At 37.1% G+C, this 27,827-nt stretch overlaps 1 protein-coding gene across 5 annotated transcripts in view; it reads right to left on the bottom strand.

The window, feature by feature from the left end:
- GOSR1 (golgi SNAP receptor complex member 1) overlaps positions 1–27,827 on the bottom strand; it is a 64,218-nt gene that overhangs the window by 12,827 nt on the left and 23,564 nt on the right. For 2 of the 5 annotated variants that reach the window (XM_006940002.3, XM_003996454.4), the window contains exons 7-9: positions 16,943–16,972; positions 9,876–9,958; positions 4,086–6,060 (exon numbers count right to left, since the gene is read on the bottom strand). In XM_006940002.3, coding sequence (XP_006940064.1) covers positions 5,936–6,060; positions 9,876–9,958; positions 16,943–16,972 — 238 coding nt within the window. In that variant the 3' untranslated portion in view covers positions 4,086–5,935. Of the gene's footprint in view, positions 1–4,085; positions 6,101–9,875; positions 9,959–16,942; positions 16,973–27,827 lie in introns of those variants that run through there. The other 3 variants (XM_045044225.1, XM_045044226.1, XM_045044224.1) reach the window with 3 other exon arrangements.

Genomic DNA, 27,827 nt, shown 5'->3' on the forward strand with positions numbered 1-27,827 from the left:
AAATAGTTACTATTTGTATTTGCCTGCTCTCCCTCAAGCTGTAAGCAATTTCATCAGTAAAAGGATGAACTAATGATGCTTGAGAATATCTAAAAAATAATAAAATAAAATAAAATAAAATAAAATAAAATAAAATAAAATAAAATAAAATAAAATAAAATAAAAGTAGTAATTAAGAGAAAGCGACTGTTTCCTAAGAGCTTCGTATCCCAAAGGACGGAAACTGAGTACCGCAGATCAGGATAACAAATTAGATGATGATTTGACAAGGGCAAGAAAATCGTCGAGTGATATCTGGGATTCCTTTAAGCATTTACAGATTTTCAGCACCCAATCTTCTTAGTTTTTTAAGTATTTTCAGAGAGGGAGTAACAAAGAGCTGTGCAAGCGGAGGAGCTCTGCCAAAGTGGGAAATCTTAGCTGGGTGGAGCGGAAGGCGGCAGACAAAACAGGATCCCTCTTTGTTCCAACTCAGCCAGCAAATCTGTAACTTCAGGAGGAGGAACAGACTTTTCTCCACGCTTTTGCTTTAGAGAAACAAGAGAAAATATCCTGATGGTAAACATCTTCAGGGAGAGTCTCCACCCACTTTTTTTTTTTTTTTTTTTTAAATTCTGGGCCTCTCTGCCATCAGACATGGCATGTTGGGGCAGGGCCTCAGATCCTTTCCCCAAGAAAGGGCAGCATAATAGGAGTGGCCGCTCATCAAAGCCATCGCACCTAGAAAGCAAAATGCACCACTGCCTCAGTGTGGGTGGAACTGGCTTCAGGATCTGCTCTGAGGTGCTCTGTCCGGCTCGGCCTCGGCCATCTCTAGGAAGACCTCTGAAACTAGAAGGTTCGAAACTAGAAGGTACAAAAAGAGCTGAGCGGGAAGTGTGGCCTGAATTAAAGTCACTAAAAAATTTTTTTACAACTTCAATATATTCGTTCTCATAAAGGAAGTGATTTACAAATGAGTCCTCTTTACTAAGCAGTCAGCCAATAGTTAGTATTCCTTGAAAATAATCAAGCCACAGGACTTTAAATAAGATTTACATGTATCACTGCTAAAACCAGGCAAAATTGGTGCTTCTTTCCTAGCTTCTCCTGTGATCATGCAGCACAAGTTATACTTTCTGGAGCCAGCACGATATCTGGCACCAAAAAGCCCTCAAGATTCAAATCCTTGCTTTACTGTTCACTCTGATTTTCAGCAAATTACTTAATCCTTCTGGGCTTGTCTTCTTATCTGTGAAAGGGATGGCTAACCTCACTACGAGTGGTGTTGGGCTCTATGTACGTCTATGTGGGGGTGTGCACGTACAGAGCTGGGCACATGTTAGTAGCCAAAGAAAGGTCAGGATCTCAAGAAAGGTGGGGTACTTCAGAAGCCATGTGAATGGATGAGAAGGAAAAACTGGGGTGGCCAAATCAGTAAGAACAGTCTGGTCAGATAAAAAGGACAGAGAGTGGGGTGGGGAGTCACTGCTAATGGGAACAGTGCTGCTTTCTGGGGTGATGAAAATGTTTTGAAGTTAGTGGTGATGGTCGTACAACTAACATACTAAAACCCAACAGTACACCCTAAAAGGGTGGATTTTATGGTATGTGAATTTTATCTCAATTATACCGTTACTTAAAAAAAAAAGATGAAGAAAACATGAATAAAAACACGTGGAGAGGTAATGGAAGATGAGGGATTTTCAGATTCTCTGGTGGGGTAGAGAATCAAGTTCTGGTCTACAGGATAAAAAGCCATTATTTAGGGAGGGTTAAGAACCTGTTTATCTTGCTAAATTCTACAATTTTACACTCCCAATCATACCTTCTGAAGTTTATTTTGGTAAGAGGTTCTCCTGCATCCCTTGGGCTAAATTATCAGTGGAATAGTCATATGATGTTTCTGAACAACAGGTGATAGGCAGCTTCTCAGCACTTCTTCACCCAGGGTTTTAGGACATGATGAGAAATACTTATCGACAGCAAAGATTCCATAATCACTACCGCAAACTGCCTCGATGGTGCGGCTTCAATACAAACAACCACAGGCACAACCATTTAGATTTCTAATTTATTATTAAATTACATAACAAAGCTTCTTCTATACAGTCAGAAAATGCATTTAGATGAGAACAAAAATTAAGTACAAATACAATAAATCTGGTTCCAAGAAGCCATTTTAAAAGCAAAAAAAAAATTAGAAAGTGCATTTGGAATAGATTTTTAAAAATCTGTATTGGCATTTCTCATGAGGAAACATTTTTTATCATGGCGAAGTGTGACTGGAATGGATGTCCCTCCCTCTCTAAGAGCTAACAGGATGTGGACAGATAAAAATACTCTGGTACTGAAGTGAGACACTAAGGACAGAGAAAATGAGAATGATCCCTCAAGACACGGCTCAGCTTTGTCTCAGTTTTTTATCCAATAAACATCCTTAAGAGTCACTTAGTCCTTCCTTATTTTCTTTCCCCATATACACTTAAGAATATGCAGGTCTACAAAAAAAATAACAAGATTAGTTTAGAAAGACCATGATGAAAAGCTCTGTGTCTTTGTAGAGACCAGGCTAAATAACCTCTAACCCAAAAGGAGAATGGAACATAATCATTTTAATTTTCTGGGTAGAATCCATTTGTTCTCTAGTTATTACATTTGCCACCAACTTCAGCACTAATCCTAGACATGGCCATTTACCCTCAACGGCAAGTTAGAAAACTTGGTCAATTTCCAAAAATATCGTATCTGGCTAATCACCAAACATGAGGTATTAGAAGACCAAAAAGGTTAGTCCAGTTCTTTAAAGTCCTTTTCATCAGGTTGAGATTATTAACAGTGAAGAAAACATTAATGGTGGGAATGCAAGTCCAAGGTGCCTCAATTCCAGAGAGGCCAAAAGTCATTATTACATCAAAAGGCTCAACAAGTACATTTTCCTATTCAGATGTACTCAGCATCCAATAGGAAAGAACTAAAGTAAATATTTGGTTTCAGGTACAAAAAAGTGCCCGCGTGATGTTTCCTCTCTTCACTTATCCCATTCTTAGGATTTTACTTCCACGCCTGATCTGAGTACTGGGTAGTAGGGAAAAAAAGAGGCATTCTCTGTACAAGTGAATTTTGGTACAAAGGAGAGAGGAATAGTGGAGAAGGAAAGCCCTTTTCTAACATTAGAAAAATAAAGGGTGAGCAATACAGGTTACAGGGAATCCTTCAGCATCACTGAAAACACTAAGAAGATTGTAGAGATAGCCAGGACAGATCACCTGAAGCGCTGGGATATGGTTTGAACTTTAGTAATAAATTAAACATTTCTAACTAAAGTCATCAGCTCACATTAAGACAAAATCTCAGAAGTATACCTTTGGGAAGTCTGTCCTTTTTGTTGCTGTGGTTTTTCACACTTAGTGAAATGGAAAGTTTTGAATTATTACTAAAATAATCCCAAAGGAAAAGGTCCCTTATATGACAATGGCCAAGGAAGAATAACTTCCCTTAAGAGGAAACTTCCTTTCTGAACTCCCAGCTCTGACAGGCAACTTACTGTTGGCCCCTGAGCCTGGTAACAGGTCTGTAAGGACAGAAGAAAAGGTGGAAAACCAATCTGGTTAAAAAAAAAAAAAACAAAAAAACAAAACAAAAAAAAGTTAAATGGCACCAAACTGAAAGAGTTCAAATCAGCTACCACAGGATCCAAATCCTCTTTTTGTAAATGACACACTTCTATTTCCTTACTCCAGGGTTTCTTTCTGCAAATGAAAGAACCATAAGAGGAAAGGACAAGCCCTGTCCTGGCTAGCTACATTTGGCCCTGGGTCACCTCACTATGGGCTATATAGCACTGGGAGGTTAGTCAGACCTACCAGACAACAACATCTTATACCAAGCCTTATCAACTTCCTTGGAAGAACTAGTTTATTTTCATAAAGAAAATAACCAACATAATTCTATTACTTCATTTAAGCATTACCCTAAAGGAAAGGCTCATCAGCCATCAAAAGTATTTGCTCAGTGCAGCAAGCAGCTCAGCCCCTAGTTTTATTCTCACACAATCAGCTTTAATGAATATACCAAATAATCAGACCAGTAAAAAAGACTGGTAGTATAATTAAATAAATAACTTTATTTATGATACTTCAGATTTTATAAATGCCAACCATATAGCAATGAAAGTCCCATAAATTCTAGCTGAGGCACAACCACCAATCAAGGCCCTTTGAAAAATCAAAGATAATAAAGTGTCAGGGGAGAACAGTCTTGTTCTCCCAACAGAGAATTTAGTAAATGAACTTCTCTGATCCTTTAAGATTTACATTGGGAAAACTTAGACTTTCTTTTCAGGGCATCCCCAATCAAGTTATCTGATCAATCAACCCATATTTAGAAAAATAAACCCCATAGTTTAAAAAAATGTATCCAATGGCTTTCATACCCAGAACATAATAAAACTTTGACAACAGAATGAAAAAGCTCTCAGTTTCTGTACCAGACCAGGGGTTAGCATAGCCATCAGCTCTTGTATCAAGTTCACCTGAATGTCATCACCGATGCACTGTGATATCGTTAAGAACTACATGCTCATATCCTTTAATTCCCTGTGGCACAGTCTGAGGTCAATACTATAAATACCAGAGTCCATTCCAATGGTGAAGAGCAACCTTCTTTCTTGGTGAGGAGTGTAGATGTTGACGTCTTCAAACTATTTGTGGTAGTTCAGGTGAATAAGTTGTAAGTTTACAGAAATGGAGAAATGGTTAAACCTGAAAAGAATTCTGGTGGGTGGTTTAAAATTCTGCTACTGTCCAGGGATGGTAGTAGAAGACAGGTGCAGATACAGATAGATTCTGTCACATGCACCTTCAACAGTAAAACCATTCTCTGGATGTTTGGAAAGCTTAACAGATTTGGAATGAGTAGGTTTTCATAAAACACAGACTTCCTGGTACATTAGGCAGTATTTCTTGAACTTTTGCTCATAAATCATGGAGCATTTACAAATGGAATAATCTGGATGGTGACCCCTCAATCAATGTCTTTTTACATGTGGCTTGCTGAACAGATCTCACTGAAATTGAGCAGTCCCCTCACTCAGGGTTAATCCTGACATGATGAGGAATAGTTGGGGGCACTGACAGACACTGGCTATTAGTTACTTTTACCATGGTAGAACTGAGATTGCATTTTCTCATAGTAGCAAGTATTAATCCAATGGAAGAAATAAACAAAACATCAAAACAATGACGGACAAAAAAGCCTGTTATTCTCAATGCTTTTCCAGCAATATAGTTAATCCCAGTGTGCATACAATTTAAAAAAAGAGGAAGAAAAAAGCTTTTCTTGCAGTGTTTGTCTTCTGTTTCAGACAACCTCAACTGTGTTGAAGTTGACCTGTTAGCATCTCAAAGAACCTGTGAAAAATGTAATTTTTCTGGAATACCAAAACAGGGGCACAGAGTAGAAATTTATAGCACAGCTTATCAAGAAATGACTTGTGATTTCTCTTCATGACTGTAAAATAAAAAGGACAAGAACTATTTTTATTCACAACCCAATCTGGTGGCTGAAAGGAAAACAGTCTTTGGATATAGAGAAACCTGGTTTTCTGGAGTCCAGCTGTAAGATCTGGCTTGTTATCAGCCTTCAACACTATTACTGAAGCATAGAAACTCTGTTTCTGATTGGTTTACTTACCTCCTGGGAAGACAAAAGCAACTGAAAACTTTTTTTTTTTTTAAACTAAAAACAGAAGGAAATGTGTGTTAGAAAAGATAGCACAGGAAAACTGTGGCTTCAGCTCAACCTGACCGTATCACAGAGTCCATCACCATCAGTCTTGCATTAATCCTGTTGGTCAGGCTAATCATCAGGACAATCAACTTCTCCTTCCTATTTTTCCTTATTCCGGATCAGGGTGTGAAAGTGGTGGTTGTCAAGAGTCCCTGGAGATGTTCCATCAGTGGAAAGCATACAGCAGCAATAGGATGGTACAGACACCAATAACACCGCCCAGGATGAGGGAGTCTCGCCGTTTCCTAAGATTGATTCGTTGGATCAGGCTGTTCACAGCAGGAAAACGATCTTTGGGAAATCTTTATTAAGGTCATATTTGAAGAAGCCTCTTTAGTGAAAAGTCACAGGGGTCACAAAAATAGAGATCAGTGGAGTCCAGAAACAATAAATAATGAGAAGAAATACAGAGGAAGAAAATTACACTGAGGGAGTCTTTAAAAAAACACATACCCAAACTGGGAACATCCTACTGCTCAAGGTCCCAAACCAACCGAGGAATTACAACCAGGCTTGGGGTCAGGGTGGGAGGTAGTGAGCTTAGGAACAGAGGGACTCTGCAGGGCAGGGAGGTGTAAGTACAGCCAATACCACTGCTAACAACACCCTATTCTGTTCTCTTTTCCTTTCTCTCTCTTTTTCTCTCTCTAAACCCCTTCTCTCAGGAAAGTGAGAGGTTCGGCCAGAAGAGTTCTGAAGTTCTTGATCCTCTCCTCACAGGGTGATAACCCCCTTGGAATCAGGCAATAGGTGGTGGCAACCAACTCTAGGGTCTGAATAAATCAGTCACTGGTGAATTATTTAAATTTTTTAGTCTACTTTGCAGCAGTAGGTAGGATATGGTAGGTAAGGGGGCTACACTGTTCTAGCTGTCCTACTTAGGAAACATAAAAAAAGATAGGAAATTTCCAATTTTAGAGGTTTAAAAAAGCAGTCACAGCTATATTTTACTTAGTATTTCAAAATATCTTCATACTCTTATTTGTATGTTGTAGACCAAAGCACATGCCTGTGCATCCTAACTTGTTTTGCATTTTTTAAAGTTTATTTACTTTGAGAGAGAGCGAGAGAAAGGGGTGGGGGGGAGAGGCAAAGAGAGAATCTCAAGCAGGCTCTGCACCGGCAGTGTGGAGCCTGACATGCAGCTCGAACTCATGAACCATGAGATCATGACCTGAGCCGAAACCAAGAGTCAGACCGACTGAGCCACCCAGGTGCCTCTGTTTTGCATTTCTGACAATATACCTTCGGGTGCCTCCTCTTTGTTAATATAGGTATTTTATCAAAGTCAGGAAAATCACTGACAAAAACCACCTACAATACTAGAGAGCTAGAATAATACCTCCACTCTGTGAATCTTTATTGCATTTTCCTGTAATTAAACCACCCAGCAGGGACTATATTTATTTGTACACTTATATATTCTACATATTATATGATTAGGACCATGTTATCTTCTAATCTTGAATTTCCCTATCCAGAACAGAGCTTTACATATTGTAGGCATTAATGTGTTTTTTGAATTAATGAGAAAAATTTGCAGAAATAATTTTTAAAAATACTGAAGCAGCAGCAGCATGAAATTATAGGCAAAAACTTTTACAAGGTACAAATCTCATATAGAACAAATGCTTAATCTTTTCTTGCTTCGTAAAGAACCAACAATCCCCTTAGAATACTTTTGGCATTAGGGAATTCTGTCTATAATGGGCATATTACCTTTAGAGAAGCCCCCCTCTCTCTCCTTCTATAATAATCTAGTTCAGTCCATGTAATAGTGTAGGCTGACCTTGTCCTCTGCCATCAGGTATATTTACAAACTCGGATTGGCCAGAAAGAATATTCCCTTCTAGTGACTCAAGCTGGGGCAACTACAGTCCTCTTGGGACTTTTATTACAGCTGGTAGAAAAGACCCCCTTTCCATGGGGATTTTTAACTGGCAGAAGGTGATTCCTCTAGCCATCTCTATCACTATGTGGAGAAAACCTCTTTGAGAATGAGGCCAATCACAGGAAAGCAAAGATAAGAGATGGAGTAGGTAGGGGGAAAAGAGAGAGGAAAAGCAGATTCTTGACAATAACATCTGAGCTCCTGAACTGAGCCATGCCTTAGGTTAAATTCTACCCCTGAATTTTAGATAAATATGAACAAATTAATTCCCTCCTTTCCCCCCTTAAGTCAGTCTAAATGAGGTTTCTGTTACTATCTCTCTATGGAGTCTCGACTAACACACGCATTTTGTTTTTGAACACACATTTTTCCAGAATTATTATAATTTGTGGTAATGGCAAGATGATACAATGTATATAACAGTACTCTGTAAACTGTACAGCCCTATGTAAAATATAAACAATTATGGATAAGTTATTTTGCACTTAGGGTGACAAAACAGGAACAAAATTCACAAAAAGTTGGAAAATACAAAATACACTTCAGGATATTCCTTAGGGAAGTAAGTATCAAACCAAAAGTGACCTTAAATTATCTAGGACCAGGGTACCTGGGTGGCTCAGTCAGTTCAGTGGCTGACTCTTGGTTTTGGCTCAGGTCATGATCTCACTGTTCATGAATTCGAGCCCTGTGTCAGGCTCTGTGCTGACAGTGTACAGCCTGTTTGGGATTCTCTCTTTCCCTCTCTCTCTCTGCTCCTTCCCTGTTCATGTTCTTTCTCTCAAAATAAATAAACTTAAAAAAAAATTATCTAGGACCAGAAGGTACTCAACTTTTTAGGCCCTTCCCCTTACTAATTGGGGAAGGAAACTTTTTCTCTAAAAGTCTTGACTTCTCAGAGAGTAAACAAAATGTTTCAGAGTAGCAGGCTTACCAGTTTCCCCACTGGGTTTCATGTTAGTATTAGTAATCCTAATTCAAATCAGGAAACTCAAGAATTAAAAATGTAGAGGTCACAATTAACAAGCAGAGAATCTATTCTAATGTTCAGCTTGTGCATAACGAATCACAATGAAAATACTCTAACAGCAGTTACAACTCATCTACATGTATGGCTGTCTCCTTCCTTCTCTTTCTAAGAACCCGACACTGACTTATTCTTCAAACTGGAGAAAGAAGTAATAAAAAAGCATATAATTTATGATGTTGAGGTAATAAGAATAATATATACTGTGGAGTTTTACTGGGGTGCCTGGGTGGCTCAGTTGGTTGAGCATCCAACTTTGGCTCAGGTCATGATCTCATGGTTCGTGGATTTGAGCCCCGCGTCAGACTCTGTGCTGACAGTTCAGAGCCTGGAGCCTGCCTTAGATTCTGTGTCTCCCTCTCTCTCTGCCCCTTCTCTGCTCATGCTCTGTCTCTCTATAATAAAACATTTAAAAAAAAATTTTTTTTTTCAACGTTTATTTATTTTTGGGACAGAGAGAGACAGAGCATGAACGGGGGAGGGGCAGAGAGAGAGGGAGACACAGAATCCGAAACAGGCTCCAGGCTGTGAGCCATCAGCCCAGAGCCTGACGTGGGGCTCGAACTCACAGACCGCGAGATCGTGACCTGGCTGAAGTCGGACGCTTAACCGACTGCGCCACCCAGGCGCCCCAATAAAACATTTTTTAAAAACTTAAAAAAATAAAAAACATTTATTTATTTTGGGAGAGAGGGAGGGAGAGAGAGAGAGAGAGAAGCGTGAGTGGGGGAGGGGCAGAGAGCGAGGGAGAGAGAAAATCCCAAGTAGGCTCCATGCTGTCAGTGTGGAGTCCGACCCTGGGCTGACCCCGGGCTTGATCTCACAACAGTGACATCATGACTTGAGACGAAATAAATCAAGAGTCAGGTGCTTAACCAACTGAGCAACCCAGGCGCCCCAGGAGTTTTTAAAATGTAAAATAATTTGAAAATTCATATTTATAATTTTCTAAATCTACTAATGTCAGACTTCTGGTGTAGAATCTTTTACAAATAGTACTAAACAGTATCAACTTCTATAGAGTAGGAATGCAAGGCATATTCATATGTAACTATTGATGCTCTCAACCACTACTGATGATGGCAACCTGACCAAAACCAAAACCAAAACCAAAAAAGCACACACACAGACCCCCACCCCCACCCCCACCTCAAAAACCTAGAAATTTCAAACTTTCAGAAAGGATACTGGCCAAAGTATTCATTTTGCTCTGAATTGACTTCAACATTCCTCTCTGTGAAGTCATATTTTCTTTTGTTGCCATAGCAATGCTGAAGGGGGAAAAGAGAAGATAATTACGTCGGCATTTAAGATTATCCTGCGCAGATCCATCATATTCTTAAAAGTGAAGAGAAAACTAAGATGGGCAACATCATCTTGAAAAGCACAGGCAGGAAAAAAAATCATTTCCCAAGTCACCTTCCCATTGTCTTTTCCTGAATGTCCACTCCATCCCTACTGCTATCTTCTGATGTCTTTCTGGACAGTAGGCCATTTCCTGTGATTTTTCCCAAAGTAACAAATGAAATAACAGAGAAATCCCTATTACAAAAGCTTCTTAAAATGGTTTTGAAAGGGGCCAGCTACTAAAAATATCTTTAATCAGGAAAACTGTTGAGAGAGAAGTAGGAAATTATAATCATAAAAAAAGAACCAAAAGTGTTAACACATCACAAAATACCCATATATAACCAGCCCTTAACTTACGAAAAGATTATGTTCCAGAATTCTACTTGAGAACCATCTAGGCAGATTTTAGGAGACACATGCAACATTATGCTGGGTTTCCAAGCCAGTTGACAAAGGTTATGCATTCATTAAATGACTCAAAGAGATGGGGGAACGTCCCTTCTCTTACAGACTATACTATAGTCTCTTCCATGTGACTATTCTGATGTCCTGTTTAAAAGAATCTCACTTAATATCTTTTTGCTTTCATGCCAGGATTAACTTCAACAGTCTTATCTCCCTGGGCATTAGAATCCTAGAGGATAGGTCAGTACCCATTTTTATATATAACACACAGGAGAGAGCTATAGATACTGATAACATAAAAAACAATAGGAAACAGAATGTCCTTGAATAATTCTGAAAATATATCAAACGTTGAAAAAAAAAAAGCAACAGAGATGAACAGATTCTGGGAAGATGATGATCAGAGCACAAATTCCTGATCCTATCGCTGGTCCAACTTCCTCCATGGAGGAACACATGAACAAAGGCAGATATGATGGGGAGGGGTCCATCTGAGATCCCTCATTCTTTTGAAATATCCAAGGAAGAAAGCCAGGCAGGCTATACTCTCTCAAGCAAGGGAAGAACCAAGGAACTGATGGCAGGGAAGACGAGATTTTTCTTCAAGCCTGGGGCAAAGTCCTAGGTTTCAATTCACCCTAAGGAACCCAACAATGGAAGATATGGACGTGCGTGTACAGGAGCTACAGTGATGCACTGAACTGTAGCTGGTAAAGGGTGGTACACACAACCACAGAAACCTATGAGCCAGGAGCTGACAGTCCATCAGATGGTGTGATGCCCAGCCCTGAAGAAGAAAAAACTCCTAGGGCACCCACTACCACCTACTATGCCACTGCTTAGGGGTCTAATAGCCTGACCTATCTGGGAGCTGACTGAACACACTCTTGAACAGCCAAGACCAGGTATCCTGGAGGAAAATGCTAGGAGTACTCTAAGCAAATGACATATCAAAACTGAAATTTCAAGATTTGAGAAGGCAAAGAAGAAACAAAAGTGTGTGGGGAGACAGATCAAAGGATATATATTAGAGTGCTGTTTGGAATAGTAAGAGACAAGCAAACAAAAACACCCCCCAATGGAAACAACATTGGAATGGTTTAACAGATTATGATACAACGAAACTATGAAATAATATTTGGTTATTAAAAAGAATAAGTTGGCATTATTTCTATTAAACTGGAGGAATGTTTATGATACACTGAATAATTAACGAAGCCACAGAATGTGTAAAGTATGAATCCTTTTTTATTTTAAGCAATAAAACATCATTGTATATGTTTGTATGACAATGAGAACGTATTTAGAAAGATACACAACTGTCAGTGAATACAAGTTACTTAGGGGATAGGAATGGAGGGATACTACCAGATGAACTTTTTTTTTACATTTTAGAATGATTTAAATTGCTAAAATAAGAACACTGTACTTTTCTAAACTATACATATCTCACAAAGAAAATTACAGGAATTCCACCTGAGTGATGAAGAAACGTGAATAACATTATCAGCGCCAAATCTACTGTAGTTATTTGCCTCAGTACCGCTAGGAGTTAAGCATGATTTATAAAAGTTTTTCCCAGATCCTAGAAAAGATCAAGATTTAAAGGGATCAGGTATCTCTGAAGGCAAAACTGTAAAATAGGGCTAAAAATGGAAATTTGTGCAAGGAATTGCCAGACCCCTAAATTATCTTCCCTGAACAACACAGTCAGGTGACTGCCCCCAGTCCAGTAGAAGATCTAACCTAGAAAAAGAGACCTTAAAGATCCTGACATTTTGAAGTTCCCCACAAAACAACCAGGTCCCTTTCTGATCATGCATTGTAAGGCCTACTACTTGGCAAGTCCCACCACCCATGTACAGAGAACTAGCTTCCAATTACTGGATTTTCTGGAGCCTCACCCTTAAATATGAACAAAGAATCAAGAATCACTACAAGTTTGAGAAGAGCCTCTAACAGAGATCCAAATAAAAACTAGCAAACAGAAAAGTGAGTCTGAGGAAACAGGCAATAACAGAAGTTCAAGAAACTCTAAAACTGAATTATATTTAATGTCTTCAGAGAGAGAAAGAAGGTATCACACCCATGAAAGACATAAATGTATGTGTGTGTGTGTATGTGTACATGTGTGTAAGAGTGTACCCACCACCGAGAAAAGAGCCGGTATAAATTTAAAAAAAGAATGGAAATAAAAGTGTAACAGAAATCTCGAAAGGACAAACTGAGTAAACCCCTCAGAAAGTAGAAAAAAAGGTAAGTGGAAAACGGAGAAAGGGTAAAAAAAGGAACAGAAAGCCCAACATGTTACCTTTTAAAATTAAAACCAAAAAAAAACCCAGAAAACAAAAACAGTGAAGAAGGAGGTGGGAAAATGAGAGTTTAAGAAAATGTCTCAGAACTGAAGAGGAGTTTCCAGACTGTAGGAACTCATCCACTGGCCAGTACAACGAACTGGAAAAGACGCATGATAAGGTTAAAAAACACCAAAAACGTAGGGAAAAAGGGATAATCCTAAAAGCTTCTAGAGGAAAAAGGCTCATCACATACAAAGGAACAGAAATCTTAACTGGCACTGAACTTAAAAACAATACTGGAAACAATGTCATCAAAAATTTCAAAATTATTCCTAACTTAGCTAAACAATGAATCAAGAATAGATCTGAAAAGTCCAAAAGTTGTACCTCCTGTTCTTTCTCAGGAAACCACTGAAGAACGTGGTCCAGCATAATGAGGGAATAAACTAAGAGTTTATGGAAGACACCAAATCCAGGAAATAAGTGATCCAATAAAGGAGGTCACTGAGGTGTCTGGGTGGCTCAGTCCGTTAAGCATCCGACTCTTGATTTTGGCTCAGGTCATGATCTCATGGTTGGTGGGTTTAAGCTGCCAAGTCGGGCTCTGCACTGACAGTGTGGAGCCTGCTTGGGATTCTCTCTCTTTCCCGCTCTCTCTCATAAATAAATAAACATTAAAGAAAAAATGGAGGTCATTTTAAGGTAATGGGGATAGAGTATCCCAGGACCAGTGCAGGATGGCAGGTCTAGAGAACAACCAGTCAAGATTAAAATAGAAGGAAGCAGACAATGTTAACTTTACACGGAATTTTAGATCCAAAGAACGAAAAGAACACAAGAAGAGTCCAAAATAACAACGTCCTTTGCATCATTAGCTTTTTTTTCTAAGTTTATTTATTTGTTTTGAGAGGAAAAGAAAGCACTAGTCAGGGAGGGGCAAAGAGAGGGAGAGAGAGAGAATCCTAAGCAGGTATGTGCTGTCAGTGCAGAGCCCGATGTGGTGCTTGAGCCCATGGACCATGAGATAATGACTTTAGCCCAAGGTAGATGCTTAACTAACTGAGCCATCCATGTGCCCCTGCATCATTAGTTCTTATTCATAATTTTTCCCTTAAGTGTATGTCTATGATAGAATATAAGGTATTTAAAATGAGGCTTTAAAAATTATTTATTTATTTTAATGTTTATTTATTTTGAGAGGGGGAGGGAGGGGCAAAGAGACAGGGGGAGAGAGAATCCCAAGGAGGCTCTGTGCTGTTAGTGTAGAGCTGGATACAGGGCTCAATTTCATGAACCATGAACCTGAGCCAAAATCAAGAGTCAGACACTTAACCAACTGAGCCACCCAGGTGCCCCTGTTTTATTTTTTCTATATTTTGTTTTAGAGAGAGAGAGGGAGAGCATGCATGCCAGCGAGGGAGAGGGGCAGAGGGAGAGAGAGGGAGAATCTTAAGCAGGCTCCACACTCAGCACAGAACCCAGCATGGGGCTTGATCCCATGACCCTGGGATCAGGACCTGAGTCAAAATCAAGGGTCGGATGCTCAACCAACTGAGCCACCCAGGTGCCCCTAAAATGTGATTGTTTTAATATAAATTTATAAAGTACTTTAAAACAGGTATTATGGTCTTATATAAAGTAACACAATTTCATTTAAAGCTAGGCTGAGCATCTGAAAGCAATCTTTGAATCATATATGCCTGTTTTTTTACACTGGGACTATCACTATCTCCCATGCACTCTGACTCAGAAGTAGATAAAGAAGATTAAAAAATAATTTCCACAAAGCACTTTGTATTCCTTGGAGAATGGATATTATCATCATACATTATGTTATTATCTTGGTGAATATGCATGATTGCCAGTACCACACAAAGTATATCTAGACATACTTTCCCATCTCACTGCATCATCTGGAGTCAAGCTGAGTGAAATCTAGACTGTTGTTATTTCAAGGGTCAAATACTCAGAGGCAAAACATAAGCTCCAAATAATATATAATGCTTTTAAAATGATAAATCATTGATGTGCTTACTGGAACTTTCTTACCTGTTGTGTGAACTAAACTCAGACACTTATTTTTTCAACAACAGACAATATCAGTTATACATTTAAAGCTTAAGAATAAGTTAATATTAAAAATATCAGTTCTTTTCAATTAAGTGATGCCAGAGTCTATATTCAGTTGTGTACATATTCTTAAAATCTATTTTTATTTCCAAGAGTAAAAAGTAAATTGTTACATATAGAATATGCAAAAACAATTATCTGACACTTAAATTTTATATTATCTATAAGTAATCATAACTAGCTTTAGAATCAATAAAATTTTACTTGTGATATCTACCAGATTTTGAAATAAAGGGAAATAGTGAAATAAAAGACCTTATAATTATATTATTTTGCTTTTACCTAGCAAAATAATAGTAGCAGTGATTCAATGGTTCTCAAATGTTCCTATACTAGGAAGTACTCCAAATTTTTTATACTTATATTACCAGCCCTTAAATAGGCCAGCTTTGAATTGAAAAGCTTAATTAAGACAGCCTGGCCCAAAGAAGATCAGGCAGAAAGAGGAGGGGAAAAAAGGAAGAAAAAAGGAAAAGGATTATAGAGAAGTTTAAGTAAAAAGTCCTTAGCAAATGCTATCTTACTTTATGTGCTGTTGAAAGGGAAGGAGTCACAAGGAAAATATTTCAGTTGACAATTAGGCAATTTTGCAAAACCTTTGCCCAGATGGACAACCCAATGCATGCAATTTAAACAAAATCCCCAGATATGATAACTACACATTATTACAAGAGATAATTTATTAAATAATGATAGAAACATTATAATCTACTAAATAAGAATCCATGAGCCTGTATCAATATAAATGCATACTTAAAATGTGAACAATGAAATATTTAGTGGTAGAGAGGCATCATGTCTGCAATTTATTTTCAGGTAGTTCAAAAAACGAAAAGTGAAAAACCAAATGTGGCAAACTGTTAACGTGTGGGGAATCCAGGTGAAGCGTATATGGGAATTCTTTGTACTACTGGAATTTTCCTGAAATCTGAAATATCAGAAGGTACTGGGATCATGACCTGAGTCAAAATCAAGGGTCGGATGCTCAACTGACTGAACCACCCAGGCGTCCCTGACAAAGCTACCACTTACAGATTACCTAGTATCATTCACACATTGTATTAGGCATTTTACTCATTATCTTTCATCTTCACAACAATTTTTTAGGGAGGTATGATCATCAATCCCGGTTTTTGAACACATAAGAAAATGAAGACTCCAAGTAACTTAACCAAGAACAGACCAAATCACACTCCGAAGCTTGTACACTTTCTACAAGGTGGGAAATACAGTAGTAGCTTAGATAGAGCTCTGGTCCTAGAATTATAGAGATTCAGGTTTGAGCATTTGAATCCTGAACACAATTTATCAATCATGTCACCACAAGCAAATTACTTACCTTAATTTCTTTTTTGTTTTGGACAGTGTTTATTTCATGGGTCATTAAAGAAATTAAATAAAATAAAGCATGTAAAGCATTTGAGACAATACCAAGGCCTACAGTAAGAGTACATGTTTGTTGTTGTTTCCATGTACTTCATCACACCTTTCCCAAAAAGTGCTTTAGACATTGCTGAATTCTAACTGTAGAGATCATATCTAGTTCATTTACTTTTTTACCATCATAAGATAGTATCTAAAAATTCACCAAACCTAGAGAATTAAGTAGTTCAAACCAACATAATTGTCCCTTACCTTAAGCAATAAACTACTTCAGTGTTATTACAGATAATACTAAATATTACTGCAGCACATTTTCCACAGCTGCTGTGACTGAAACCCAATCTACATAAATGGTATATACACCAAATCACATGTCTAAGATGGTTTTCCTTAAAAAAAAAAAAAAAAAATAATAAAAAGACTGAAGCTGAAAGTACTGAGTATGAATTAATCAGAAAAATTAACCTTGGTAAGTCAGCTTAATTCCACTAATTCTTGAAACAAATATTTTGTGCTTCAAATGTCTCTCATAAGTGAAAGACACAGTAAAAATTCATCACAATCTAGTGAAATTCCCATCTCTAAGGATGATAAGTGAACTTTATCCCTAGTTACAGGGTTAACCTGATCTGTTCACTTATGTTGCAAACAAACAAAAAACAGTAGAGTAAAACAAATTTTTTTTCCTACCTTATTGTCTCTTCTATCAGACGATCTGAGCTGCAAATAAAATGGAAATTAAAATTCTGGAATTATTAAAGCACTTTAAAACTTGTACTTAATTTTTCTACATTTTAGAGAATAATTTTTCAGACATTTATACAAACAGAATACCCAGACTTTTGAAAGCATCTGGAGTATATTCTGGTCCCCGAAATAAATTTAATTTATCCACATATATAATTTTCATCTTACTTTTGTTAGCTTAAATCTATTTCTTTCACAGAGATACTTGATGACTAAAGACAGAACAGGGTTTTTTTAAAAAATGTTTATTTATTTTTGAGAGAGAGAGACAGACAGACAGAGTGCAAGCAGGGCAGGGACTGAGAGAGGGAGACAGAGAATCCAAAGCAGGCTCCAGGCTCTGACCTGTCAGCACAGAGCCCAATGCGGGGCTCAAACCCACAAACCGTGAGATCATGACCTGAGCCGAATTCAGATGCTTAGCCGACTGAACTGCCCAGGCACCTAAGACAGAACAGTTTTAATGACCGCATAAAGACATGAAACTTCTTTAATCTAGATAGCTCAAACTTGTCACCACCATCTATTCAAAACTTAAGAATTACAACCAACTTGTTGAGGCAGGATAAGGAAATATAGTTCTGATGCCTATAAGAAGTAATTATTTACACCTTAAAGTTCCTTCCATTTTGGGGAAATAGTTTTTTGTTTTGGAAACGAAACCAAATTTCAGCTTACAAAATTTACAATTCAAGAATCTGAATAAAGATACTAAATGCACCTTTGATCTGTACAATGTTTGCCTTTATGCATCAGACATTGGAAACAAACAACTCTATTTTAGGGAGGAATTTATAGGTATTTAAACTGGTATAAAGGTGCTGCTTTACAGCAGAAAGTGGGAAAACTAACTCCTAAACATCTGCATCTGCGCAGCACATGCAAGGTGCACAGTAGGTTCTCAACTCAATATTTGCATATTTTCTTCCAACTGCTTCTATACAAAAGAATTTCTAGGTTCACTGTATAAAATAACTTGAGGTTTCATAATAGGAAACCTAAGTTACTGCATGAACTAGGTGACAAAGATGAGCTTTAAAAATACCATAAAAGGGGCACCTGGGTGGCTCAGTCAGTTAAGCATCCAACTCTTGGTTTTGGCTCAGGTCATGATCTCACAGTTCGCGAGACTAAGCACTGTGTCGAGCTCTGTGCTCACAATATAGAGCCTGTTTGGTATTCTCTCTCTCTCTTTTTCCCTGTCTCTTCCCTGTTCACACTCTCTCTCTCAAAATAAGTAAATAAACTTTAAAATAATAATAATAATAACAATAATAATAATAAAAGGATCATACATGATGATTAAGTGGGATTTATTCCAGGGATGCAAAGATGGTTCAACATTTACAATCAGTCAATGGAATACACCACCCTAACAAAATGAAGGATGAAAATCACATAATCATTGCAACAGATGCAGAAAAAGCATCTGACAAAAGTCAACATCCATTTATGATAAAAACTCTCAACGAAGCATGTACAGAGGAAATGTACCACAACATAATAAATGTAATGTACATGGCAAGCCCACAACTAGTATCATTTACGATGAAAAGCTAAAAGCTTTTCCTCTAAGATCAGAAACAAAGATGCCGACTCTTGCCACTTTTATTCAATAGTTTTAGAAGTCCTAACCAGAGCAATTGGGCAAGAAAAAGAAATAAAAGGTATCCAAATTTGAATATTATACATAGAAATATATATCTATAATTATATCTATATTACATATAGAAAACCCTAAAGACTCCATCAAAAAACTTTAGAATGAATTCAGAAAGCTGCAGAATATAAAACTCATAACTCAAAAATTGGTTGTTTCTATACACTAATAATGAACTATCAGAGAAATTAAGAAAACAATCCCATTTATAATTGCATAAAAAAGAATAAAGTACCTAGGAATATATTTCACCAAGAAGGTGACTTATATATTGAAAATGACAAGACATTAATAAAAAACACTGAAGAAGACACAAATAAATGGAAAGATATTCCATGCTCATGGATTGGAAGAATTAATACTATTACAATGTCCATACTGTCCAAAGCAATATGTAGATTCAATGTAATTCCTATCAAAATTTCAGTGGCATTTTTTTTTTTACAGAAATGAAACAAACAATCCTAAGATGTGTAAGGAATCATAGAGGACTCTGAATAACCAAAACAATCTTGAGAAAGAAGAACTAAGTTGGAAGTACCATGCTCCCTGATTCCAAACTATATTACAAAGCTATAGAAATTAAAATAGTATGGTACTACCATAAAAACAGACCTAGATCAATAGAAAAGAAAGCCCAGAAATAAACCCATGCATAGATAATTAATTTATGATAAAGGAGCCAAGAATATACAATAGGGAAAGGGCAGTTTCTTTAATAATATATATACATTATTATATATATATTATATATACATACACACACACTCACAACGGAATACTACTCATCTGTAAAAAAATGAAATCCTGCCATTTGCAACAACACTGATGGAGCTAGACAGAGTATTATGTTGAGTGAAATAAGTCAGTTAGAGAAAGACAAATACCAAATGACTTCACTTATATGTGGAATTTATGAAACAAATGAGTAAAGGGGAAAAAAAGAGAGAGGCAAACCAAGAAACAGACTCTTAACTATAGAAAACAGACTGATGGTTACCAGAAGAAGATGGGTAGGAGGTCAGGTTAAATAGGTGATGGAGATTAAGGAGTGCATTTGTGATGAGCATTGGGTGTTGTATTGAAGTGCTGGATCACTATATTGTATACTTGAAACTAATATTACACTGTATGTTAACTAACTGGAATTTAAACAAAAACTTTAAAAAATTATTCAAAAATCAATCAATGTAACTCACCATATATGAACAGGCTAAAAAGCATTTGACAAAATATAACACCTATTCATGAGGAAAATTCTCGGAAAAATAAGAATAGAGGGATATTTCCTCAACTTGATAGAGTATCTACAAAAACTTATAGCTAGCATTATATTTAACAGTGAAAGACTGAACATTTCTCCCTAAGACCTGGGACAGGGCAAGGAAGCCCATTCTCACCACTCTTATTCAAAAATAGTGCTGGAAGTTCTAGGCATGCAATAAAGCAAGAAAAGGAAATAAAAGACATACAATTGGAAAGGAAGAAATGAAATTATCTTTATTTGCAGATGACAAGACTGCCTACACAGAAAATCCCAAATAAACTATATAAAAACTCCTAGGGGCGTCTGGGTGGCTCAGTCGGTTAAGTGTCCAACTTTGGCTCAAGTCATGATCTCGCAGTTCACGAGTGCAAGCCTCGCGTTGAGCTCTGTGCTGACAGCTCAGAGCCTGGAGTCTGCTTCGGGTTTTATGTCTCCCTTTCTCTGCCCCTCTCCCACCCACTCTCTGTCTATCTCTCTCTCAAAAATAAACATTAAAAATTTTTTAAATAAAAAAATAAAAACTAGAGTAAGTCAGTTCAGCAAAGTTGCATTACAAACATGCAAAAATCAACTGTATTTCTATGTACTAGGAAAAGACATGTGGACACCAAACCTAAAAAGACAATGCCATTTATAACTGTTCAAAGAAGAAAAACATAGATGTAAATCTAACAAAACCTGTATAGGACTTGTATAGGACAATTACAAAATGCTGATGAAAGTAATCAAAGAAGATCTAAATAAATGGAGAGACACATCACATTCAGGGATTGGAAGACTCAATGAAGTAAAGATGCCAATTCTCCTCAAACTGATTTACAAATTTAACACAATTCCTAGATATAGATAAGATCACTGCAAAATATATAAGAAAGCCAGAAGAATTAGAATAACTAAAGCGATTCTGAAAAAAGAATAAATGAAAGTCAGTTTACCCAATTTCAAGACTTATTACATATCTACAGTAATCAAGACTGGGTGGAAAAAAGACTGTGTTACTGGTCGAGGGACAGACACAGAGATCAGTGGAACAGAAAAGTGCCCAGAAATAGTCCCACACAGATATGTCCAACTGATTGTTTTTTCTCATTTAGATCTCATAAGTAGCACTTGAGGTGGATATCTAAGAGCTGATTTTTTAAAATACTGAAGTGAAATCATGTAATATAAAATTAACCATTATAAAGTGTACAATTTAGTGGCATTTAGTACATTCACACTGTTGTGCAAATAACTGACACCACCAAATACAGGTGAGGATACGGAGAAACTAGATCATTCACACATTAGCAGGAATGTAAAATGGTAGCCACTCTAGAAAATAATTTTAAAACTAGTTAAAAAGTAAACACGCAACTACCATACGACCCAGCAATTGCACTCCTGGGCATTTATCCCAGAGGAAAAAAAAAATATGTTCACACAAAAACTTGTACATGAATGTTCACAGAAACTTTTGTGTGCTAACAGCCAAAAGCTGGAAACAACCCAGAAATCTTTCAATGGGTGAATGGTTAAACAAATTGTGGTACATCCATAGTATGGAATACTACTCAGCAATAAAATAAAACAAAACAAAAAACCAAACAAAACAACAACAAAAAAGGTGCTAGTGATACATGCAACAAGCTGCTCGAAACTCCAGAGAATCATCCTGAGTGAAAAAGTCAATCTGAAATGGTTATATACATATGATTCCAGGTATAAACAACATTCTTGAAATGACAAAATTACAGAAATGGAAAACAGATGAGTGGTTGTTGCCAAGGGTTAATGGGGAAGGGAGAGGCAGGAGGGAAATAGCTTTTAAAAGGGAGAATAGGGGGGCACCTGGGAGACTCAGTCGGTTAAACGTCTGACTCTTGATTTTGGTTCAGGTCATGATCTCACAGGTTTGTGAGTTGGAGCCCAGCATCAGGCTCTGTGCTGACAGTGTGAAGCCTGCTTAGGATTCTCTCTCTCTTTCTCTCTCTCTGCCCCTCCCCAGCTCTCTTTCTCAAAAAACAAATAAATTAAAAAAAAAAATAGTAAAAAAATAAAAGGGCGATGGAGAAACCTGGTGGTGATGGATAAGCTCTGACACGTTTATCACTATCTTGGTTGTGATATATAGTGTTATAATTTTACAAGATGCTACCTCTGGGTGAAATGCACATGAATCTACAATCAACTCAAAATAAAAAGTGAAAAATTTAAAAACTGAAGTGTTGACCAATGTATCAATTCTAAGTTAGATTAAATATAACGGTACATACCTTAAATAGTATACAGTGGTGAAGCAATGTTAAAAAAACAACAGAGAAACTACTGTGTGGAAAATACATTTCTAACTAAACTCAACTGAATCTGCCTAGACAGTAATGCAAAAATACAAAGCTAAGCATTTCACACAAATCATGAGAAAATCAGCCAGATATACTTCAATGTTAGTTATCTGATGTCTACAAGATTTGAAAATACACTAGCATTTCTTTTCTATCTGTTCTCAACCATAGATGTCAGAGCTAAATTTCAGTAAACTAGCTAATAAATTAGTCTAACTATTAGACTTTGGTTGGAAAACAAAGTCATTATGTTTTCTATTCAAAGACAGTGTCCTTGCAGAAGTTGAAATGCCCACTAAGGAACAACTTTCTATATCATGACATAGCAAGAAAATTCTTTGATGTTGTTTGTAGCACACAGATATAAGCCTTGGTTTATGTAATAAGTATGTTCCTTAAAAGATATCCTTTCTAAAAGTAACATTTTGGCCAACTGAAATCGTATTTTAAATGTAGTAAGGGGGCGCCTGGGTGGCTCAGTCGGTTAAGCATCCGACTTCGGCTCAGGTCATGATCTCGCAGTTTGTGAGTTCGAGCCCCACGTCGGGCTCTGTGCTGACGGCTCAGAGCCTGGAGCCTGCTTCGGATTCTGTGTCTCCCTCTCTCTCTGACCCTCCCCCACTCACACTCTGTCTCTCTCACACAAATAAATAAACATTAAAAAAAATAAAAAAAAAATAAATGTAGTAAGGCCATTCTACTTACATAAATCAAATTAAAAATCTTACAAGGCAAATACTCATGCCTCCATTCTTTGTTCTTCATATTTTTTTTTTGTATAAAAATAGATCTTCAATAATAGGTTTTCTTAAACTATTTTCATTGAGATAGGTCATTTTATATTTCTTTTTTTTTTATTTTTTTTAACGTTTATTTATTTTTGAGACAGAGAGAGACAGAGCATGAACAGGGGAGGGGCAGAGAGAGGGAGACACAGAATCCAAAGCAGACTCCAGGCTCCAAGCTGTCAGCACAGAGCCTGACGCGGGGCTCGAACTCACGGACCGCGAGATCATGACCTGAGCCGAAGTCGGCCGCTTAACCAACTGAGCCACCCAGGCGCCCTATGTCATTATATATTTCTGAGATTCACAACTTATCTTCATATAATGGTAATTTTACAGCATCATCTGAACTGCAGTCAAATAAAACAGTTTTCCGGCTTTTCCTAAAAAGGAAACCAACCTAATAATAGGTTTTACTTATAAAGAACACTAAAATTATAATCCCAAATATCCTATTCTATGGAGGAAGGAGGTCCTCCCTCCCCATGGTATCCTTCATTTATACAGTGGCACATACAGAGGAAGCCCAGTGATTTTTAAATTTCTTCTCAGACTGCCCAAAGTCTCAAAGTCCTTAATTAGCTAAGCCCTCCACTGACTAAACATCATTCACTAAGAGCATCCTGGATAGTGTGGATACCCATTTAACAACAGAATGGCTCCATAAAGATGGCACAATCTAGTAAAAGTCAAATTTAAAACTGCTTTCCTTTGGGGCATAACATATACAATCAAGTGGAATTATCCTTCTTAAACAAGCACTTCATAACAGCCCACAGGCATTCATCTGAGTCTGTAATTAAGCAACAAGTTTCTGTTTCTTTCAAGACCAATTTGAACTAGCTGAAAACAATGAGCCAAATTTCATCACTAATTATTGTATGGAGGAATCACTAAAGCCACATTTAAATAATTCTCTTTTTTAAAATAATTCATTTCCTCCAACATACATATTGCAAATGGTACCAATTTCAGCAATGAAAATGGGATTTCAAGCACATTATTTGAAAGCAATTTAAACCAACAAAAATAAGAATGTGGCAAGATCACTCAGATAACACCTAATTAGAACCCTCTTTTATTCTATTAAATAAGTAAACAAGTAAATACGTAAAATAAGCAAGTACATAATAAATACAATTTTAAAACTGAAACCTTTATAAACTGCAATCGATGAGGCTGTCACCCACTAATCCTACCATTTACAACAAATACTGTAGTAATGTAGTCTTTCACTTATAGTTAACCAGAGAGGCCTTCAAGATCTGGGTCTTATTTCTGTATAAATATCTCTTAAAACATGTTAAGTGAATATAATGAAGCTACAGTAGGATACAAAAACCTGTTTCAGGGGCGCCTGGGTGGTTCAGTCAGTTAAGCGTCCGACTTCAGCTCAGGTCATGATCTCACAGTTCAGGGGTTCGAGTCCCGCGTTGGGCTCTGTGATGATAGCCCGGAGCCTGGAGCCTACTTCTGATTCTGTGTCTCCCTCTCTCTCTGCCCCTCCCCCGTTTGCAGTCTGCCTCTCTCCCCCTCTCTCTCTCTCTCTCTCTCTCTCTCTCTCTCTCTCTCTCTCTCAAAAATAAGTAAACATTAAAAAAATTTATATTAAAAAAACTGTTTTAGAGCTAACAGATGTTTATTTTACAGATAACATCTGGAAGATACAGAAAAACAAAGATGGAAATAGAAATTATTTGTAATCCCTCTTCCATGAATACTGTGGTTTATTTCTTTCCAATCTGGGTTGACCAAGAATATCTTTACTTGCTTTGTGTGTGTGTGTGTGTGTGTGTGTGTGTGTGTGGCTTATTTGGCACAGTAATTTTTAAAATATTTACATGAAGCTACCTAAGGACAAAAAGTAAGGCATCTGACAGACTCTGAATTCTAATTTAGGGAGAGAAAAAAGAGAAAAGTAAAAGCTAAATTATTAGCAGTGAGTTCCCGGAAAGTCACTTCTTCCATTTTTTAAAATTAGTAGACTTATTTTTTAGAAGAGTTTTAGTATTCAGTAGAAAGTACAGAGTTCCCATATACCCATTTCCCCCCACCTATTATTATTATTTTTTTAATATATGAAATTTATTGTCAGACTGGTTTCCATACAACACCCAGTGCTCAACCCAAAAGATGCCCTCTTCAATACCCATCACCTCCCCTCCCCTCCCTCCCACCCCCCATCAACCCTCAGTTTGTTCTCAGTTTTTAAGAGTCTCTTATGCTTTGGCTCTCTCCCACTCTAACCTCTTTTTTTTTTTTTCCTTTCCCTCCCCCATGGGTTTCTGGTAAGTTTCTCAGGATCCACATAAGAGTGAAAACAGAGAACATATGTCTTTCTCTGTATGGCTTATTTCACTTAGCATCACACTCTCCAGTTCCATCCACGTTGCTACAAAGGGCCATATTTCATTCTTTCTCATTGCCACGTAGTACTCCATTGTGTATATAAACCACAATTTCTTTATCCATTCATCAGTTGATGGACATTTAGGCTCTTTCCACAATTTGGCTATTGTTGAGAGTGCTGCTATAAACATTGGAGTACAAGTGCCTCTATGCATCATCCCCCACCTATTATTAACATCTTTTAGTGTGGTATCTTTATTACAATTGATGAGACAATACTGATAGTTAAATAAAACCCATAGTTTATATTAGGGTTCACTCTTTGTGCTGTATAGTACTACAGGTTTTAACAAATGCATAATGTCATGTATCCATCTTACAGTGTTATGTAGAGCAGTTTCACTGTCCTCCTGTGTGCTCCACCTACTCTATCTTCTCACTCTGAACCCCTGGTAACAGCTGAACTTTCTGCTGTCTACAATTCTCTTTTAATGCTTATTTATTTATTTTGGGGGGGGGAGGAGAAGAAAAAGAGGGAGAGAGGGAGTATCCCAAAAAAGCTCTGTGCTGTCAGTACAGAGTCCAACACAGGGCTGAATGCCATGAACCATGAAATCATGCATGACCTGAGCTGAAATCAAGAGTTGGATGCTTAACCAACTGAACCATCCAGGGGCCCCTCTACCATCTACAGTTTTGCTTTTTGTCACATAGTTGGAATTATACAGGTGTAGCCTTTTCAGACTGGCTTCTTTCGTGCATTTAAGGCTCCTCCATGTCTTCAGGGACTTGCAAGTTTACTTTCTGTATCACTGAATAATATTCCATTGTACAGATATACTACAGTTTATCTGTTCATTTACTGAAGGTCATCTTGGTTGCATCCAAGTTCTGGCAATTATGCATAAAGGTGCTAATAAACATTTGTGTGCAGGTTTTTGTTTGAACATAAGTTTTCAATTCATTTAGGTAAAATACCTAGGAGCATGATTTCTGGATCATATGCTAAGACTATATTTAGTGTTTTAAGGAAGCTGCCAAAGTGGCTATATTGTATTCCTACCAGCAATGAGAGTTCCCTCTGTTCCACATTCTTGCCAACATTTGGTGCTGTCAGTGTTTTGGATTTTAGCCATTTTCATAGGTGTATGGTGGCATCTCGTTGTTGTAATTTGCTATTCCCTAATGACATCATGTTGAACATTTTTTCATATGCTTATCTGCCATCTGCATATCTTCTCAGATGAAGTATCTGTTAGATCTTTTGCTTACTTTTTAATTGTTGAGTTTTAAGAGTCCTTTGAATATTTTAGGTAACAGTTGTTCATCAAATATGTTGTGCAAATATTTTTTTTTCAGTCTGTGTCTTGTCTTTTCATTTTCTTGACAGTATCTTTGGCAGGGCAAAGCAGAAGTGTTTAATTTCAATGAAATCCATCTTATCAGTTTTTTCTTTCATAGATGGCATTTTTATTTTTAGTATTATTTTTAATGTTTTGTTTTGTTTTGTTTTGTTTGAGAGAGAGCATGCGCACACAGGGGAGGGGCAGAGACAGAGGGTGACAGAATCTGCAGCAGGCTCTTAGCTGACAGCAGAGTCCTATGTGGAGCTCCAACTCACGAATGGTGAGATCATGACCTGAGCCAAAGTTGGCTGTTCAACCAACTGAGCCACCCAGGTGCCCTCATATATGGTGTTTTAGTGTTGCATCTAAAAACTCACTGCCAAACCCAATATCATCTAGATTTTTTCTACATTATAAAACTTCTAGAAGTTTTATAGTTCTGTATTTTACGTTTAGGACTATGATCTGTTTTGAATTATTTCTGGGAAAAAGACAGTGTTTATATTCGTGTGTGTGTGTGTGTTTGCATGTAGGACATCCAATTGCTCTAGCACATTTTGTTGAAAAACTCTTTTGTCCACTGAATTATTTGTGTTCCTCTATCAAAAATCAGTTGATTATATTTGTGTGCATCAATTTTTGAACTCTCTATTCTATTCCATTGGTGTATTCTTTCACCAATACCACACTGTCTTGATTACATCCAACATACAATATATATACAACAGAAAATCAAATATAAATGGAGAAGAAGTTTTTGTTTCTTTTTCCCTTCTCAAAGTATTTTAATCAAACATTTTGGTGCAAAAAATACTTTTTTAATGTCAACAAATGTGTTCAACCATAGCAGAAACAGAAAGCTTAAGAAAGAATGTGGGGATGATAGTTTCCATAGTCTGTTCTTTAGATAAATGGTTTAAGAAGAATGAAAATCCCAAAAAAAACTACGCAAATCACAAATCTATGAATTAAAGAAACATTTTCAAAAATAAATAAATAAATAAATAAAGCATTTCCTAATGTTTCTGAAGCTTCTAAAAAAACCCTCCATTTATCAATATAAGCTAATCTGCTTACATAAGAATGGAACTATACTT

Source organism: Felis catus, chromosome E1, assembly GCF_018350175.1.
Source record: "Felis catus isolate Fca126 chromosome E1, F.catus_Fca126_mat1.0, whole genome shotgun sequence".
NCBI classification, from domain to species: Eukaryota; Metazoa; Chordata; class Mammalia; order Carnivora; family Felidae; genus Felis; species Felis catus.